Below are 19,104 nucleotides of genomic sequence, written 5' to 3'. Positions count from 1 at the left end.
TTCACTCTCAGGGTCATTCAGCAAGGTGCAGAGGTGGGCAGAGAGGCGAAGCGACCTGCATAGGACCACTCACCTAGTGAGGTCACAACCAAGGATTTCTTGACTCCTGTTTCGATGCTCCTCAGTCTCTCATTTTAGCATCAGTTTTCCTAGCTATGAAATATTCTTGAGCCTCAGTTTTCTCATCTTTAAAAAGAGCCTTTTGAAAGTCCCTTCCTTGTGGCCCTCTTGGGGAGAATAAGTGAATTACATACCATACGTGTATCACAGGTCCTCGTACTGAGTGTGGGATAAATGGCAGCCTTTGTTGTCATTAACTGATAACATCGACATGGGGTTAATAATTAATGATTACTTTTTCTGATTAAAAGGTTGAAGGACCTCTGAGATGCTGACTTGTCCTGGGGATTTGGCACCCTAGCTGCCATCTTTCCAGGGACCCCAGGCCTTGCCAGGCCCAGAGCTAACCACCACCCCACCCCCCACCCCCGCCTTCCCCGCCTCTTCTGCTCATAGCGGACACTGTCTACGTGGACTCAGACCAGGAGCGGCAGGAGTATGTGCTCACCCAGCAGGGCTTCATCTACCAGGGCTCGGCCAAGTTCATCAAGAGTACACCTTGGAACTTTGGGCAGGTAGGGCCCCACCTGCCCCCAGCAACCACCTTAGGTCCTCCTATCTGAAGTACCTAGAGATGCCAAACTGTGAATGGGTTGCAGAGTCACCTAGCCCAGCCTGTCAGGGACTCAAGGGCCCTGAAATGGCTGAAGGCTCAGAGAGGGCAAAGGCTGGCCTGGGGTTCACATAGCAGAAGCATCGGCCCTGGATTCAAGGTGGGGAAAGAATGAGGAGAACCTCTAAGAGCTGTGAAGTTGGTAGGTATTCTCAGAGGAAAAGGAGGGTCGAATAGGTTATATATCAGCATAACAGTTGGTACCTGGAGGATGCTGAGGATGTGCTAAGCGTGCCTGAGGAGGGGCTTTAAACCACTGTCCAGAACAGTGGTTCTCAAAGTGGAGTGCGGGTCAGAGCCACTGGGAGAACACCTGAAAGGATGGGCTGCTGAGCCTGCTGTCTGGTGCAGCAGGTGTGGGTGGAGCTGGAGTGGGTATCTCTGACACATCCCCAGGGGATGCCAGTGCTGTCTGGTGAGCACATCTTGAGAACCGTTTTCTGATCTGCTTATAGCAGCTAGCCTGACTGGTCCCAGATGCTCAGTAACAAGCAAGCCTGAAACAGAGAGACTAAGGCAACAACCATTTTTTTCTTTTTTTGTTTTTCTTTTTCTTTGAGCCATGGTCTTGCTAAGTTGCCCAGGCTGGGCTCAAATTTGTAATCTTCCTGTCTCAGCCTCCCAGAGCGCTGGGATTACAAACATGCACCACAACACCTGGCTAACAACCATTTCTTATGTCTTACAAATCTATTGGTCATCCAGGTCATGGATGTCTAGCCTGGGTTGGGGTGGGCTGGTCTGGGCAGCTTAGCTCTGCTCTGTGTGGTTTCTTGTTCTCCAGTCAGTGCCCAGACTGGTTCTCTAAACTGGTGCTGATTTCCTCTATCACCCAGCCTCCTGGAAAAAATCATGAGAGCCTACAGAGGAAACTCATCAAGCAATGACCCCCACCCACCCAGCCCTCAATATCGTGGAGTGTCTGGGAGTGTTGGTCTCCTGGGGTGGGGTTCACCTTGAGGCTTCTCCCAGCAACCTCTGGGCCAGGGTCCAATGGTCAGGTTTAGAGAGTTCTCCTTGGGGCATAGAAAGGTCGTCCTGTGTGGTCTCAGGCGCAAGCTGACTGCAGTTTCCTCATCAGAACATTGGGATCATCATCACAAAAATATCTGCCCAGCAACTCCTTAATCTGCTGTGGGATGGAAAAGATGCAGTGGTGTGACCATGATGGATGAACTACATCAGAAAAAGAATCGGCTCTTATTTCTCAAGGCTTTTAATTCTCTCCTGAGAAATAAAACAAAGCCATGCCCTTCCTTACATTTCCTCAGTTCTATTTTGTATCCAGGCTCATGTTGGGCTGTGGGACATGGATCTTGCAAAGCTTCTAGAATTGATCACAGATGCAAGAATATGTGTGCATCTTACACCAGGCAAAGGGGACTACTTGAGCAGAGGTCAGCGGTGGGAAGGTGAGGTGTTCCTCCTGAGAAATGCATTCTAGCTCAGGGAGTGCACTGTGTGTAGAGGAAGCCTACGAGATGAGATAGGTGTGTTCCAGCTGTGCCCAGATGTGAATAGCCCTGAGCATTAGGCTGATGGCAGTTGGGAGCCATAGAAGGATTCAAGCCCTAGAGGGTTGTTCTGTGGCCCCGAGAGAGACCTGTGACCAGGCCTCGTCCAGGGTGGGACAACAAGATGGGGAATAGGGCAGACAAGAGAACCCCTAAACAGAGAGGTTAAAGTAACACCATTCCTTATTTCTCTCAAATCTGTGAGTCAGCCAGGGATGGCTGTGTAGCCTTGGCTGGGCTCCACCACATGGGTGTCAGATGGGTGTCAGATGGGTGTCAGATGGGTGGGGCTTGGAAAGTGACAAAGAGGCGGTCCTGCTTTTGGTAAACAGAACATTTGAATTGCAAGATGAGGCATACAGAGAGGGGCAGGAAGAGCATTCCAAGCATATGAAGTAGCACATGCAAAGGCCCGGAGGCAGTGAGCTGGGGCAGAGTGAGTGTGGGTGAGAGCAGAAAGAGATGAGGTCAAACGGGAGGTGAGCACAGATCATGAAAGACCTGGAGGTGGTGGGGGAATCCAGATTTCACTCTGGTGCATTTGAAACATAATCTGCTTCCGCTCCAATCAGCACAGTGTGGGGGCGGGGCGGGGCTGTGAGTCAGGCCTTCAGGGAAGAGTGGCCTAGACTTGGCTGCACAGAGAGAGAGGGGGCAGAGGCTCCCCACTCTGCTTGCTCTGCTCCCATATCTGGGACCCCAGCCAGGCCTGGGATGCAAGTGTCCCCTGGCCCTGCCACTCCTTCCCAGGCTGCTGTGTGAGATGGAGCAGGTGGGGTGGGGGCTGCAGCTGCTGGGATCCTTCACTGTCCCTGTTTCCTCCAACAGTTTGAAGATGGGATCCTGGATATTTGCCTGATCCTCTTGGATGTCAACCCCAAGTTCCTGAAGGACGCTGGCCGTGACTGCTCACGCCGCAGAAGCCCCATCTATGTGGGCCGGGTGGTGAGTGCAATGGTGAGTGAGCCCAAGGCACCCCTGGGCTTCTCTCCCTTCGGGGACACAGGCTGTCCTCTGTGCTGGGCCTGGTGAGGGACTGAAGACAGGGGGTCTCGGCACAGGGCATTTGTGTTTGGAAAGACAAGATTTCCGCAAATCAGGCCAAAGCCATGTGATTCCCCAAAGCAACTCCATTCATTCATCAGCAAATATCTATCAAGTGCAGCCTGTGCCTAGGCACCAGGGCCACAGCTGGGCGTGAAACACGAGTGGTCCCTAAGTACGCAGGCTCACATGCTGGTGGGTGGCCCCTGCCACACCCCACAGCTTGGGGACTGTGTCACCTTCACCTCTGCCCTGCCCTTGACCCCGTGCTGTCCTCACCTGGGCCTGGCCCCATTGTCACCCTGAGCCCAGCTTGCTCACCCCCCGTCCCCGCCCCCGCTCTTGATTGTAGGTCAACTGCAATGATGACCAGGGCGTGCTCCTGGGACGCTGGGACAACAACTATGGGGATGGCATCAGCCCCATGTCTTGGATCGGCAGCGTGGAGATCCTGAGGCGCTGGAAGGACTACGGATGCCAGCGCGTCAAATACGGCCAGTGCTGGGTCTTCGCTGCCGTGGCCTGCACAGGTGGGCTGTGCACGGTGTGGGGGCTGCATCTGCCTTCCACCTCCCTGAGCCCCTAGACGGGCAGAGAGGGCTGCAGCGGGTATGGGGGACTTTGGCTCTGGTTCTGCCTGTCTCACTAAGGCCACAGTGTGCTGTGTGCCCAGGAGCTTGTGACCAGTCTTCTCTGGTCCTTTTTCCAAAAAACGACCTCTTGAGTGGTTTGTAGGATCAAAGGATATCATCATGTAGGAGATGGCGTGGACTCAGAGTTGGGGAATGAGCTCTGGAGCCAGGCACACCTGAGTTAAAAAATCCCCTGTGACCCTGGGCAAATGACCTTTTGTTGAACCTCAGTTTCTTCCCCTGTAGAACGGGGACAACAGCAAGACCTACCTCCTAGGGTGATGGCGCATAAAACTGCATAGTACAAATCTGGCCCACTGTAGCTGTAGGTGACAGTCATAGTAATAGCATCAATGTCAGGAAAGAGAAAGCATGTTCTAATATAGAAGGGAAAAGATTTGAAATCATAAAAGGAAACTAGATTTTTTTTTTTTAATTTTGAAAATTTAAGCCCAGAAAATGTTGACAGTTGGTCCAGTGTCCTCTGAGAACAGTGCTTCTGAGAATAGGCTAGCATCCTAAATGGGTTAAGAACAAACTGGCTGGGAGCAGTGGTGCTCACTGTAATCTCAGCTACTCAGCATCACAAGTTCAAGGCCAGCCTGGACAACTTAGTGAGATTTTTGTCTCAGTGGTAGACTACTTGCTTAGCTTCCACAAGGTCCTGCGTTTCATTTCTAGTACCACAAAAAAACAACTAAACCAAAACAAAACATAGATTCTGGAATCCAGACCTACATTCGAATCCTTCTCTACTTTTTCCCCCCCAGTATTGTGGATGGAACCCAGGGCTTTCACATGAGCTGCATCCTCATCCCTTTTTTACTTTTTTATTTTGAGATAGGGTCTCACTAAATCACTAAGTTGCCCGTGCTGTACTCAAACTTGAAATCCTCCTGCCTCAGCCTCCTAGAACACTGGGATTACAGTTGTGCACCAGCATGCCCGGCTCTAGCTCTGTTTCTTACCAGCAGTGTGTCCTTGGGTAAATCTCTTAACTCCCCTGAGTCCCGGTTCCATCTTTTTTTGTTTTGGTACTGGGAATTGAACTCAGGACCTCGTGCTTCCCAGGCAGGCACTGTGCAACTGAGTTACACCCCAGCCCCAGTTCCATCTTATGTAAAACGGGCATAATAATTGTGTCTTTATCCTGGGATACTTGTGAGGAACTCAAAATGATTTCAGGTACATAACAGCAAATACTTATATAGTGCTGCTGTTTAATACTATTGTTATTATTAATGGGCTCAGCAATTCTAACAGGCTGAGATCTGGGGGTCCCAGCTTTTCTGACTCTAGAACCAATGCTCGACCCAGAGAAGGGTCCACAGGAGGCCTCCAGTGTGTGACCCACTCCAGCAGGTGAGTGGGGGTGGACTGGCCAGGCTCCCAGCCAGGCTGTCCCCGTGCCCACCTCCCTCTGCCCCCTTATCCACCCTGGCTGCCTTCTTCCCTGTGACTGTTCATTTCCCCCTTCTGGTGGAAACTTCCACCCAGACTCTTCCTTCTTTGAGGCCTAAAACACATCCTTGTAGAGAAACCCCACAGTCGGGCTGGCCTCTGCCCCCAGGATCCCCTGCAGATGCCTTGTCACCTGGGCTATCACAAGGGTTTGGCAGCAGATCTGGCCTGCAGCTGTTCTGTGCTGTGCCCAGGTCCCTGCAGCTCCCTCCCAGGCTGATGTGTGACAGAACAAGGGAAAGCGTGGCCAAGCCCATGGTCCTGGCGTGGCCCTGAGCAGGTCAGGTCCCAGCTCTGTCTCCAGCCTCTGCTTGGACCAGCAGGAGAGCGGTGCTGTCTCTGAGCCTCAGTTTCCTCACCTGTGAAGTGCAGACAATAGCGATTGACCTGATTCCTAGGGACTTCTTAGGGCTAAAAGATGTCACCTAGCATGGTCTCTGGCTCAGGTAAGACTCAGGTTTGGGGGTCCCTAGGCAAAGCTGGGATTCTAGTATTCTTAGCTATTCCCCTGGGCATTTTCTCCACCCCCATGAGTCAGCCAACACCAGCTGGCCTGATGTCTGCCTTGATGGACACATGACATACTTAGCCATCCCAAAAGCCTCCTTAGTGCTGCCCTGGCCACTAGGCAGATGAGACTGCCCACACCCACAGCTTCTCTGTGAATCATCACAACATCCTGACAAGCTGCTATTCTTAGGTTTCTCTTACCAAGGGGGAAACAGGTTCAGAGAGGAGAAGTGCCTGGCCCAAGGTCACACAGCTGGAGAACAGTATAGTCAGGCTATGCACCAGGGGCTCCTGCTTCACAGCAGCCTTCTGGCCCCAGACTGTGATGATGAGGCCTCTTGGGACACCATTCTGGGGACAGGAGGGGTTTGGGTGCCTTGGCAGCAGAGACAGGCCTGTCGAACGTTGGACAAGGCCTGGGGGTGGGACACTCGCCTTGGCTGAGGGCAGCTGCAAGTCTGGCCCTTGTCCATTGCCCAAACAAGAGGTAGAAGGTCACAGCTGTGCCTCCCTCTCGCCACCCCCATGAGTCTCCTGCTCAGAATCCAGTCATCCGGGAAGCACTGGCCCTGGCTGATGCACAGGCCAAGGGTCACATCCCTACCCCTCTCCCTCCCAACTCCCATCGAAAGTAAAAGTAAAGCACAGGGCCCATGGAGGACGCTTTCACGTCACCTTTTAGATACTTTATCCTACTCCAAGAAAACCTCGTGTTTCTCGTAAACAGAAAGTGCACAAAACAGGAAGGGAGAAGAGCACCCATGGTTCTCCCCTGGGAGCACCCCCGCACACCCGGGTGGGCCCCTCCCCTCCCCCATGCGCTTTGCCTGGCCCAAGTGAGCTCAATCTCGAGATGCCAGTGAGCATCCCGTGTTTTTACCTACTGGTACATCAGCCTTTGTCCCAGTACACAGAGTGTTGGCATGAATGAGGGCCTGCCCAGGACCTTGACCTGCGCTGTGACCCTATAGAGTCACTTATTTTCTTTTTATATTGAAACGATGAGGAATAGCCGATCATGCTGTGAAGGCAGTGATGGCGCAGCCTAGACTGGACAGGGTGGCCTTCCGGGTGAAGGCAGCAGCATGTGGCAATGCCCTGGGGCTAGCAGGGGCATGGAGGCGAGTGTGGCTAGACCAAAGTGTGCAAGGAGGCTGTCAGGGGCCAGGCCCTGCAGGGTCAAAGGCCACAGCCAAGGGTCTGGCTTTGACCTCCATGGCCACGAGGAGCCATTGAAGATTTATCAGAAGAACGCTGATGTTATGTTTGCATCTTAGACTGCTGAAAAGGGAACGTGGTGGACATAGGGTGACCAGTAAGGTGGGCACTGCTGTCCAGGCAGAGGGGCTGGCACACGTCCTCACTGTCTGGATGGTGGGTACACTGCTCCCTGGGGTGCAGATGGGGCTCTGAAAGCCCAGGGCAGATACCCATCTGCAGGGCCTCGGCTGGTGGGCTAACCCCTCCCTCCTCCCTCAGTGCTGCGCTGCCTCGGGGTCCCCACCCGAGTCGTGACCAACTATAACTCAGCCCATGACCAGAACAGCAACCTGCTTATCGAGTACTTCCGCAACGAATCTGGGGAGACCGAGGGGAACAAAAGCGAGATGATCTGGTGAGGTGGGGCCTGGGCGGGCAGGTCTGGGGAGGGCCCTGGGGAGAGGACAGCTGGGAAGGCTTCGGGGAAGAGGTCACATTTGAATGACACAAAAGAGCGAAGCCGGTGTTTGGGCAGGGTCCGGGCCAGAAGCCTTCACAGAGGCCTGGGGGAGGGAAGGCCACAGCTACCTGGACGGGGTATGGAGGGAATCAGGCTGGAAGGTGCCAGGAGAGGGGTCTGGGCTGTGTCCTACAGCTTCAGTGCTCCCCACTGTGGACCATGGGGAGGTAGCGTGAGTGTGGAGGCCAGGCCCGAGCCAGGACCAGGCCTGTGGGCAGGGAAGGAAGGGATAGAGCCAAGAAGTTAGGAGGTCAGGCCAGCAGGACTGGGCTGGGAGCCACTGGAAGGGGCAGGAGGGAGGCGAGGAGTCGCGGCTACAGAGGAGGAGCTGCGAAGAGTGCTGGGGCCATGCTGGGACCAGAGCAGGGCGAGGCGAGTGTGCCTCTGAGGACCCCGGGCGGCCTGCCCGGGCAGGTAACAGTGAGGGTTGGCCATGATCTGCCTGGTTTCCCTGATAGGAACTTCCACTGCTGGGTGGAGTCGTGGATGACCAGGCCGGACCTGGAGCCCGGGTACGAGGGGTGGCAGGCCCTGGACCCCACACCCCAGGAGAAGAGCGAAGGTGGGTGGGCATGGCCCTGTCACCTGCTGAGGGATTGCAGCTGGAGAGTCCCGGAGGCTCGGTAGAGAGTGGCACAACTGAGATTCCAACCCAGAAACTATGGACCGGGCCACATGTGTGTATGTGTGGGGGTCACTTAGGGTTTCATAAGACACGATTTTTATACCTTGAAAAGTAATGCATACGCATCATGGGAAATGGAAAATATGAAGAAACATAAAGGAAAAAATTCAATAACTTCTCCATCCTCCCCCTAAAATCAGACTCGTTTTCATTTCCAAGTAGCTTCCAGAAATTTCAAATTAAATATTTGTGTGCCTGTGTCTGTGTGTTTAGAGAGAACACAAGCAAAATTTGGTAAAGCACATGGACCCTTTCTCATTCAGTTTTTAAATACATAGAATATAATCCATAGGGTTTCAAAAAAACCAAAGTTAATAACTTTCAATACAAATTTTTAAAAGGCTGTGCATGGTAGTGCACACCCGTAATCCCAGCACTTTGGGAGACTGGGACAGGAAGATCACAAGTTCAAGCCCAAGCTGAGCAACTTTGTGACTGTCACAAAATTTTAAAAACATTTTTTTTAAAGCACTGGGGACATAGCTCAGTGTAAAGGCCCTGGGTTCAATCCCCAGTACTGAAAAAAATAATCTAAAAAGTACATGTAGGATATACAATATATGCTTACTTTTTAATATAAGAAGCCCTAGTGGGGTTGTAAGTCCCATAATACAGTGGAGGAGATGAGCAGAAGGGACATCACCTGTGAAAATGCCTGTGGGTTTTTTTTTTGGTACCAGGAATCGAACTCAGGGCCTTGTGCTTGCCAGCAGGTGCTGTGCCACTGAACTACATCCCTGGCCCATGTGTTGCCTGCTTTTGAATCCAAGGACATCCTGCCAGAGTGTGGTGGATTAAGGGTGTTGTTTTTTCCCCCATGAATTCTGCAGGTGGCACCTTGCAGGTCGGTGCATGATGGTCAGAACTCTGGCAGCAGCTGGCCTCTTCCGGGTCTGCCCACTCCTCATTGCCTCCTTAGCATTTCTTCTTCCGATGGTTTTCTGTGATTTTAATTCAATTTCATGTCCCTACGTTTTACCATGAGGATGGGCTAGAATACATTTGCCACACCTCTAGTCTCCAACATGGTGCTGGGGACAGTGTGAGGCTGTCACAAACCGCATTTCGGTAAACATCTGGCCCTTGGCTCCCTCCGGCCAAGCAGGATGGAGTGCTGACTTCAGCCCCTCACAGCAGCTGCCCACTGCTTGGCTCTGAGGTTTCCTTAGGTTTCCTTGGGACGTGCTTCTTTTATTTATCCAGTACTTGCAGAGCATCTAGAGTGTGCTCAGAGTTTTCCATCTATCACTCGGGTCCTCCTGGGGGGTCCAGGGATTATCCCCAAGTGAAACTACAGCTCAGACAAGTGAAAGTTTGCCCCAAAGTCACACAGCTCACAGGAAACCAAGCTAGAACTGAACCCTAAATGTCAGCCTCCAGAGACCCTCTTCTGACCCCTCGCCCCCGGTGCCCTCCTGGGAGTGGAGTCCCCAAGACAAAGGGCTGCATGGGCTTGAGGTTTTCTGCCTCGTGTGGTTGAATCCTGGAGGGTTTGATGCCACCGTCCCCACAGGCCTGCCCACCTCTCCCTCCTACCCCAAACAGGGACATACTGCTGCGGCCCAGTCCCAGTTCGTGCCATCAAGGAGGGCAACCTGAGCATCAAGTACGACGCACCTTTCGTGTTTGCGGAGGTCAACGCTGACGTGGTGGACTGGATCCGCCAGGAGGATGGGTCCCTGCACAAGTCCATCAACCATTCCCTGGTCGTGGGGCTGAAGATCAGCACTAAGAGTGTGGGCCGTGATGAGCGGGAGGACATCACCCACACCTACAAGTACCCAGAGGGTAGGACCACACGCAGAGCCCTGCCACGGCCTTTCAGATGGGTGCCTGGTTTCACCAGCCTGGCAGGCCTGCGCGCGCGCGTGTGTGTGTGTGTGTGTGTGTGCATGTGCGCATGTGTGTGGGAGAGAGATCTGGCAACCTATATACATCAGTGACCTGTAGGTTACATTCCATTTTAAGAAATTTCTTAGAAACCAGTGCAGACACTGGGGGACAGTAGTAGAGGATGATTTGTTTTGGAAAAGAATTCTATCTATATTCTCAGAAGGATTCCACCTGGTGTTTTAAGCCTCACTTTTCTGCTTGGTCAGACTCTTCATAAAACTGAAAGGGATAGCTGATCTTCAGCAGGGGCAGGCATCTCAAGAGAAACATTGATAACATCCTGGCTGCAGGGGTTCCCAACCTTTTTGGCACCAGGGACCGCTTTCATGGAAGATAGTTTTTCCAGACTGGGGGAGAGGTGTTTTCAGGGTGATTGGAGGAATGCACAACCTAGATCCCTGAAGTGCAGAGCTCACAGTAGGGCTCCAGCTCCTAGAGTCCAACGAATGCCCCAGCTGATCAGCAGGCGCAGCTCAGATGGGGTGATGGGGGCGCTGTACTTGCAGATGAAGCTTCCCTTGCCTGCCTGCTGTGCAGCCCAGTTCCTAGCAGCCCACAGACCCGGTACCAGGTGGGGTCCCCTGCATGTTGTTTAGTAACATATTTGTCAGGAGCAGGACCTACAAGTACAGATGGACGATGCTTTTTTATTACAATGTGCTTGAAAATCCAGAGAGGCCACAGAGGAGACTTTGCGGGAACATGGCAGTGTTTATTTTTGCAGCATTTGACACGCAGCTGGGAAGTGAGCGTGGAGGACGGGGAAGGGAGAAATTAAGGAGAAATTGGCCAAGGAAAACTTCACATTAGTAAGACAGGTTCAGTCTGACACAGAATGAGGCTTCTTTCTGGTACTAATGTTAAAATCAACAGGGAAAAGGGAGTCTTTTAGAAGTTGGATTGGGAACGTCCACCAGCCCACTCAATACCATAGAGATTTCCTAAGTATCAACTGTGAACCAGCCTTGCCTGAGCTCATAAGAGGGCTGAGAAATTCTAATCCCTGCCCTGGTCTGACCATCCTGACTTTCCATGGCTGACTGAGGGCTGGGTAGTATATGATCAGGCTTCAGCTGGAAAGGATGATCAGAAGAGGAGGTTTTCCCTGGCGTTTGAGAGTCCAGAGCTGATGGTTCGATAGAAAAATAGTTATGCTCCATTAGTGAGCCCGTGGGTGGGGGAGTGTAAGGCACACAGGAAAGGGGGAAACAGAATATGACGAAGGGAGCAGCCATTTCCACTGGAGAGCTGAATAAGTAGAGAAGAGGAGGGAAAGGATTTCAGGTGGAAGTAACTCCTGTGCAAACACTTGCAGGTGAGAATGTTCACACTGTATTCATGCCTGGTATGGATGAAGAACTATTATGGGCACTAAGTATGACATAGTGGCACATAAAACACAATTGTACCCTTCAAGCAGCTTGAGGGAGTAAACATAAAAATATAAAACAACCCGGGGAAGGAATAATCAGTGAAACTTTTGGAAGAGGAGTTGTATGGGCTGGGTTTTGAGGGATAAGTAGGAGGTCACTTTTGGACAATAAATAAGATACATTTTTCTCCTCCTGGCACAGAAATGTAGAGGAGGGACTCTTTGATGGCTGCTGTATTCCAGCTGTGACTGTGGCTCTCATCCCTGTCCCTGCAGGGTCTGAAGAGGAGAGGGAAGCTTTCACAAGGGCCAACCACCTGAACAAACTGGCTGAGAAGGAGGAGGTAAAGGAGGAAGCACAGGTGGACATGCGGATCCGCGTGGGCCAGAACATGAATATGGGCAGTGACTTTGATGTCTTTGCCCACATCAACAACAGCACCGCTGAGAGCAGAGACTGCCGCCTCCTGCTCTGCGCGCGCACTGTCAGCTACAATGGGGTCCTGGGGCCGGAGTGTGGCACCAAGGACCTGCCTGACCTGACCCTGGATCCCTTCTCGGGTAAGGCTGTGAGCATGCTGGGATCAGCTGGCCATGTGTCAGGTGGCACCCTGAGCGCCAAGCGCGATTCACCTCACAGACATTTATGTGCACTTACTCTGGGTCGGCCCTGTGCTAAGTGCCTCATACATATCACCATCTAATTCTTAAAACGAAAATGAGGGAAAACAGATGTGCAAAAGGTTAAGCAGCTTTCCTGAGGTCACATAGGAAGCAACAGGACTGTGCTTTAAACCTGTCTGCTCCATAACTATATTATTTTGTCTTATCTCATCTCCCCATGACCCCTGCCAACTTTCCCAGACCCTCTGCTCCCTTCTCCTGGCTAATTCCTTTCCTTGGCTTCCTGCTCCTCCCACTCAGGTGCCTCCCACTGCCCTGAAAGCACCTGGCCTCAGAGAGAGGAGGCTCTGGATGGGCACTGCCAATAGAACTTCCATCCAGGATGGAGAGGGTCCAAACCTGTGCTGTCCAGGATGGTGGCCACCAGTGCTGGGTGGCTGCTGAGCCCTGGGATCAGGCCTCCTGCAACTGCAGAGCAGAAGCTTTAATTTTATTGCAGGTTATGTAGTGCCTTGGCTGGAAGCAGCGGTATTGGACACAGCAGGCCCAACAACACGAGGAGAGGACATCCGGCCTCTGAGGCAGAGGAGGCCTACCCCTCCAGGCAGACCCTCTTCCCTGGGGAACAGTGACATTAGACCACCCAGCCCTAGCCCTGGGCAGTGTCCTTGTCACTCAGGCTTCCAGGCCCTGTGCCTGCACAGTTCCCCCTTGAGTCCTTAGGCTCTCTGGCACTGTCACTGTGCCTGGTTGTCGTCCTGAAATTATTTTTGGCCCTGTAGTCACATGTGGAGGTGGCGGAGAGCCAGGCTTAAGCCCAAGGCCAGCCTGACACTCCGAACAGCCCCACCCCATTTTCTCCCCTTGGGAGCCAGGAGAGCAGGCAGGAGAAGAGCAGAGGGTCTTGGAGCTGGGAGCTGTCATGTAAGGCCCCGGCCATCCTCTAAGGGGCAGTGTGACCAAGTGGACTGTCATCCCTGTCACTGGGCAGAGGGCAACCTCTCCGCACCTCAGTGTCCCCAGCAGGCTTGTGGGGATCGTGAACTGACAGAGTAGGTTATGTAGGCAGCAGATGCTCAGTCTGACCACAGCCAGAGGCAGAGAGCTCAGGGTGGGTGTGCTCCGTGTGCACAGCCTCTGTCACCCTCCCTCGTCCTCCCCTCCTGCCTGCTCTGGGCTGTGGCTTCCAAGTCCCTGCCACTCTGATCACAGGGAAAAGACTCAGTGGTCTTCTCTGCGTCTAGAACCCAAGAGCCAGTCAGGGTCCATCCCTACAGGTGTGTAGGGCACTCACGATGCCCACGTTCTGCTTCTGTAATCTTCGGCTGCCTGTGGCACTGGGGACTTCGGAGTCCAGGTACAGGGAAGTTGTGCAAGGCCAGTTGACCTGTCAAAGGTCCTTCCACCCCCTTTGAGTACACACCTGTTCACATCTACTGTGCTCAGCACCTGCCGAAAGGGAGGATGGGGTGAGGGAGGACAGGAGGACATGCCTCTCCTGGAATGTGTGGCCATGTGGTGAACCCCAGGCCACGGGTGCCGAATACCTTCCTCCAGGCCCCTGTGGAGTCACCTCTGCCTCACAGATACCATCCATGAGCTCTTAGGTCTGCAGGGGCTTCAGCCAGGCCTGTCAGGGATATGCTCAGTAGAGCATCCTTCCTGCTGGGGACCCCCAAAGCCTGTGAGGAGAGGGCAGGGCAAGGGGCCTGTGTGTTGCTCTCTAGCTGGAAGCAGGGCCAGTCCAGGATGCCTTGTCTGGTTCTCCAATGCCAAGGTCAGTCTGACCTCCCACACTTTGGCTGCGTCCTTGTTGCACTTTGATGATAAGATCTGGGGATTTCCTGGAGCTAATGGATAGGAACCCAGGCCCAGGACAGGAAACAGTAATCTACTCATCCCCCACCCCTGCCTCAAGTTCAGCAGTTTCTCTCTTCCCCTTCCTGCCCCCAGCCTTCCCTCTCTCTCCTTTCTTACCCCTTCAGGTGGGTCACTGGGTTGGCAGCCAGTGTGACCTCAGGGACCATCCCCAGGATGGCTTCTAGAACCGTGCATATTGTCCAATTAATGATTGAGACTGATCACAGATGTCCCCCACCCCAGCCAACATGTGGCCCAAGGCCAAGGCAGTGGTCAGCCACCTGTGAACGGCCGCTCGCAGAGGTCCAGCCCTGCCCTGCCTTCCACCTCCTGGAAAAGGCCCCAGTGAAGCCACATCCTCCAGGATCCTGAAGGACAGTGTTTCCTTTCTTGTGTGGCTGCTCAAAGTTTCCACTCCATTCTACCAAGCCCCGAACTAGTCATTTTCACTCCCTTTTGTCCTTTTTGGCACAAAAGTCTGGTTTTCTCCCCCAGATCACGTCATCTGAGCAGAGGCGGAGCAGGTCCACCCAGGAATGAAGGTTGGAGGCCAGGGCTGCACTTTCCAGAGTAGGCTGTGGTCACCAGCTTCTCAGGCAGGCCTAGACCCTGAACCGCATGTGACTGTCCTCATGGTCCCATCGGTCCCCACAGGACCTGGTGGAGAGGTCTCAACCGGTGCTGATTGGCTTCTGGGAGCCCTAAGCCTTACTGAGCTCTCATTCATTGAGATGTTCAGGTCTCAGCCCCTAGCAGGGAACAGTGTCTGGCCAGAACAGAATAAGCGTGACTGTTTGCTTGTATTTATTTTCACCAGGGATCCTCTGTTTATGGTGAGACTAGCTTGCTGTAAATAATGATGAAAAGTTTCTCCAACGGGAAAAAAAAGTTAAAAACTATAAAGCAGGGCCGGGGATTTAGTTCAGTGGTTTCGCCGCCTGCTGCTCAAGCGCAAGGACCCGAATTCGATCCCCGGTACCAAAAAAAAACAAACAAAAAACTATAAAGCAAACCAATTTAAAGAAAAAAATGCACATATAATGAGGATGGACACAGAAGTGTGAGAAATTGTATCTGGTTGGGGTTTGTAAGTTGCTGGTCTGGCATGGGGAGGTGGGGACGGAAGGAGGACACCACACGCATCTGCAGTCTTTCTCATCCCCTCATCCCTGTGTGGCTTTGTTTTGAAATGACCCCAGTTGCAACTCCACCCAGCAAATGCTGGATGTCGCCAGGAACAGAGTGAACAGAGGGACAACAGAGAGGGGAGGTCACCTTCCCAGGCTGGGCAGCTCTGATCTGAGCACTTCCCAGCAGGCTTGGGAGCAACTCAGTGCCCAGGTGCTAAAACAGAGTTCCTGAGAGGTGGAGTCAGAACCTAGGCCTGTGGGCGCTGGAGCAAGGGGCCCTCCTGCCTCCTGCTTCCCCTCCCTGGGAACCCTGGAGCGGAAGCAGGCAGGGGAGGCCTGGGACTGGGCTGCCTGTGCAGTGCGTGTGACCTTAGGCACATTCCTGCCTCAGAGGAAGGGCAGGAGTGGACCCGGCCCTCACAGCACCTCTCTCTCCCTCCCGCAGAGAGGAGCATTCCTCTGCACATCCTCTATGAGAAGTACAGCGACTACCTGACCGAGTGCAACCTCATCAAGGTGCGGGGCCTCCTCATCGAGCCAGCAGCCAACAGCTACGTGCTGGCTGAGAGGGACCTCTACCTGGAGAATCCAGAAGTGAAGATCCGCGTAAGGACAGCCCCACCCATGACACATCCACATCCCTGTGCACAACTCAAGGTCTTTGGGCCTTGGGTCTCCAAGTTGTTGGCTCAGCCAAGAAGAGCACCAAGAAGCTAAAAGAATTTAGGGGTTTTATCCCCTAGGAATGAATCCTAGAGTGGTAGATGGTGGGTCATGGAATTTAGGGTCTTACACTTGTGACTCCTTAGATTGCTGAGCTCCAAGGCTGGACTCCCAGGCCCTTGGTGGTGCTCGTGAGGCAGGGAGGGATGGCCACGTAAGGGCACAGACCTGAGTCAGGCCACCCGGGTGAGTGCCCGGGTGACCCTGGGTGTGTTACTTCACACACTCTGCCTCAGTTTATTCATCTATAAGACAGGGTTCATGTTGGTAGGTAGGGGTGCTTTAAGGACTAAAAGTGCACCCGCAGGAAGCTCTTAGGACCACACAGCACATCAGAAGGACTCAGTGAGAGCTGACACTGCCTAGCATCATCACCAGCATCCCTGCCATTTGCTAATGGGCACCCCAGGCCCAGAACCCCCAGTGCAGGGAAGAGGCAGGAGTGCATGCGGGGAACTTGTGCATCTCAGCTCAATCCAATGAGAACCTTCAGTCAGCCAAGGCTCAGAGAGGGCCAGACTTCCCCAGGGTCATACGGTGAAGAAAGTAGAGGTCAGCATGACTCCAAAGCCTGGGATCTGTACATGCCAGCCCCTAGAACAAGGGAGGCATCTTGTACCTCCATCCTAGCAGCCTCATTACAGTTCCATGAAGGTATGTGCCTGTGCTTTCCAGATGAGGAAACTGAGGCACAGAGGCAGGGAGTGATAGTGGCAGAGGTGGGTGTGCCTTTGTTCAGCAAACCCTGAGCCAAAATGTGCCAAGTACAGAGGTGGACCATCCTGGACCCACACTCTCCCCTGACCCCACCCTACACGTTCTCCCAGGTCCTAGGGGAGCCCAAGCAGAACCGCAAGCTGGTGGCGGAGGTGTCCCTGAAGAACCCGCTCCCTGTGCCACTGCTGGGTTGCATCTTCACTGTGGAGGGCGCTGGCCTGACCAAGGAGCAGAAGTCCGTGGAGGTGTAAGTGCTGGTTGCTCCATTTCAGGCAGGAGGAAGAGGCAGGGCTGCCCCAGGCGTGAACCCTGGCCTGGAGTTCACCTCTCATCTCCCACACCTGCACTGCCTCCACCTCAAGCACCCCAGGCCAGGGCTCCCTCTTCCCAGCCCGCTGTTAGCTGTGGTGTGTGCACCAGTTTATACACACCTGGAGAGTGACACATTCCACCACCTAGCACCCACCTGCAAACACACGAGTCTTCACACACTCAGGTGTCCACACTCCGAGTGGTCACATGTATGTATGCACACATGGAAGTGTGGAGTGTCCTCACCAATAGGTATCCACATGCAGACCCACATATGGGCACACATTTTATTGATTTATTTATTTTATTGCAGTACTGGAGGTTAAACCCAGAGAGTACTGAGCTCCATCTCCAGCTGTTTTTTGACTTTTTATTTTGAGACAGGGCCTTGCTAAGTTGCCCAGGCTCAAACTTTCAGTCCTCCTGCCCCAGCCTCCCACAGGCTGGTGGTGAACTTCAGGTGCAAAAAGCTGAAGGCAGTGAAGGGCTATCAGAATATCATCTTCCTGACCATTCCTCCCTCCCAGTCCTCCTGCCCCAGGCTCCCAAGTAGCTAGGATTACAGATATGTGCCACCAGGCTTGGCAGGCGCATGCTTCATATTTTTAGATTTTTTTCTGCAGTGTATGTAAGGGACACAAATCATGTACATACAGCTCAAAGTATTGTCACACATGTGCCCATGTGAACATACCCACTGCTACCCTCAAGTACACCATCCACTTTCACACTCACAGGAGCACACATTTACACACACACACACACACCTCACTCTAGGTTTCTGCCAGGGTGACCCTGGGCGTGTTACTTCACACACTCTGCCTCAGTTTATTCATCTATAAGACAGGGTTCATGTTGGCAGGTAGGGGTGCTTTAAGGACTGAAAGTGCACCCGCAGGAAGCACTTAGGACCACACAGCACATCAGAAGGACTCAGTGAGAGTTGACACTGCCCAGCACCATCACCATCCAGGGTGATGGTCCAGGCCCATTTATTATTGCTGGCAATAGCTCTATGTGCATGAAGACTCGGTAGCAAGTCCTTGTAGGTGCTTGGTGTTCACATGTCACCCTGGCCCTTCCTCACGCTCTCCGTCTCTCTGCAGCCCGGGCCCCGTGGAATCAGGGGAGCAGGTGAAGGTGCGGGTGGACCTGCTGCCGACAGATGTGGGCCTCCACAAGCTGGTGGTGAACTTCGAGTGTGACAGGCTGAAGGCGGTGAAGGGTTATCGGAATGTCATCATTGGGCCCCCGTAGGGAGCCCTGTGCCCAGCCCCGCCTCAGCCTGCTGGAAACCCCCAACCAGCTCTGGTCTTTCTCTCAAGCTAATGGGCAAAACTTGTCGCTTAGGGCGGGGGTGGGCTGTGTGGGGGCTCTTTGGAATGGAATGTGCTCCCCGCCCATCTTGTCTCTCTGAGCCTAGCTCCCCACCAGCCCCCTGTGCCAACACAGTGGGCATCCTGATCTTGGCTGACTGGAGCTGGGGTGTGAGAGGGGGTCCCTCCAGGTCCTCAGGAAGGAGACCCCTGGGTGCCCACCACAATGCCAACAGCCATAGCTGCCCACCTGGTCAACCAGCAAGGTCAGCACCCCGGCACAGCCCTGGCCCCTGAGGAAGCTTGGGGAGCCCATGGGTTATCATCTCCGAGTTTATCCCTGCACTCTAAGTGATCAGGCCTCCCTCGAGCTGAAAGGATGGCACAGTCTCTATTGGGGGTGAGGTACAGCCTCTGGGGCCCCTGAAGTCCCAGAAAGAGACAGGGAAAATCACGTTGATGCCTTTAAAACTTTCTGCTTTGCACGAAGGAGAACCACAGAATGAGCCAATATGGGTATGAGCTATATAAATACAGCCCTGTTTCTCTGTAGTTTTATATAAAAGCTTTCAGATTCCTAGCAGGCAATAGATGTGCTTTTGAACCACAAGGAGCAAGCACTGAAATAAAAATTTATTTTTCACATGGAAACAAGATCTTGTCTTGTCCTTTGTGAGCTTTTGAGGGAGGTGGGAGGGAGAACACACATCCCCAGGCTTAAACTTCACTGGCATTCAAGGCTGTACACAGTCCAGCTGCATCTTTAGCCCCTGCCACCAACACAGTGTGTTGGGCCACAATGAATTTCTTGTAATCCCTGGACATCCTGTGCCTTTGTCTCCCTCTTAGCCTCTGCAC

General features: G+C 53.2%; 1 protein-coding gene across 1 annotated transcript in view; it reads left to right on the top strand.

Annotated features, from left to right (window-relative positions):
* Positions 1-18,900, top strand: part of Tgm2 (transglutaminase 2) — a 30,540-nt gene extending 11,640 nt beyond the window's left edge. Inside the window, exons 4-13 of the mRNA XM_004867786.3 lie at positions 517-635; positions 3,076-3,204; positions 3,644-3,821; positions 7,374-7,509; positions 8,073-8,176; positions 9,845-10,087; positions 11,841-12,125; positions 15,624-15,784; positions 16,729-16,865; positions 18,037-18,900. Coding sequence (XP_004867843.1) covers positions 517-635; positions 3,076-3,204; positions 3,644-3,821; positions 7,374-7,509; positions 8,073-8,176; positions 9,845-10,087; positions 11,841-12,125; positions 15,624-15,784; positions 16,729-16,865; positions 18,037-18,187 — 1,643 coding nt within the window. The 3' untranslated portion in view covers positions 18,188-18,900. The remainder of the gene's footprint in view (positions 1-516; positions 636-3,075; positions 3,205-3,643; positions 3,822-7,373; positions 7,510-8,072; positions 8,177-9,844; positions 10,088-11,840; positions 12,126-15,623; positions 15,785-16,728; positions 16,866-18,036) is intronic.
* The last annotated feature ends 204 nt before the right edge of the window (positions 18,901-19,104 follow it).

This window comes from Heterocephalus glaber, unplaced genomic scaffold, assembly GCF_053883595.1.
Source record: "Heterocephalus glaber isolate CG9 unplaced genomic scaffold, H.glaber_assembly_v1.0 deba00001532, whole genome shotgun sequence".
Classification (NCBI taxonomy): Eukaryota; Metazoa; Chordata; class Mammalia; order Rodentia; family Bathyergidae; genus Heterocephalus; species Heterocephalus glaber.
Note: the sequence above shows the minus strand (reverse complement) of the source record. Positions and strands in the feature narration are given on the sequence as shown.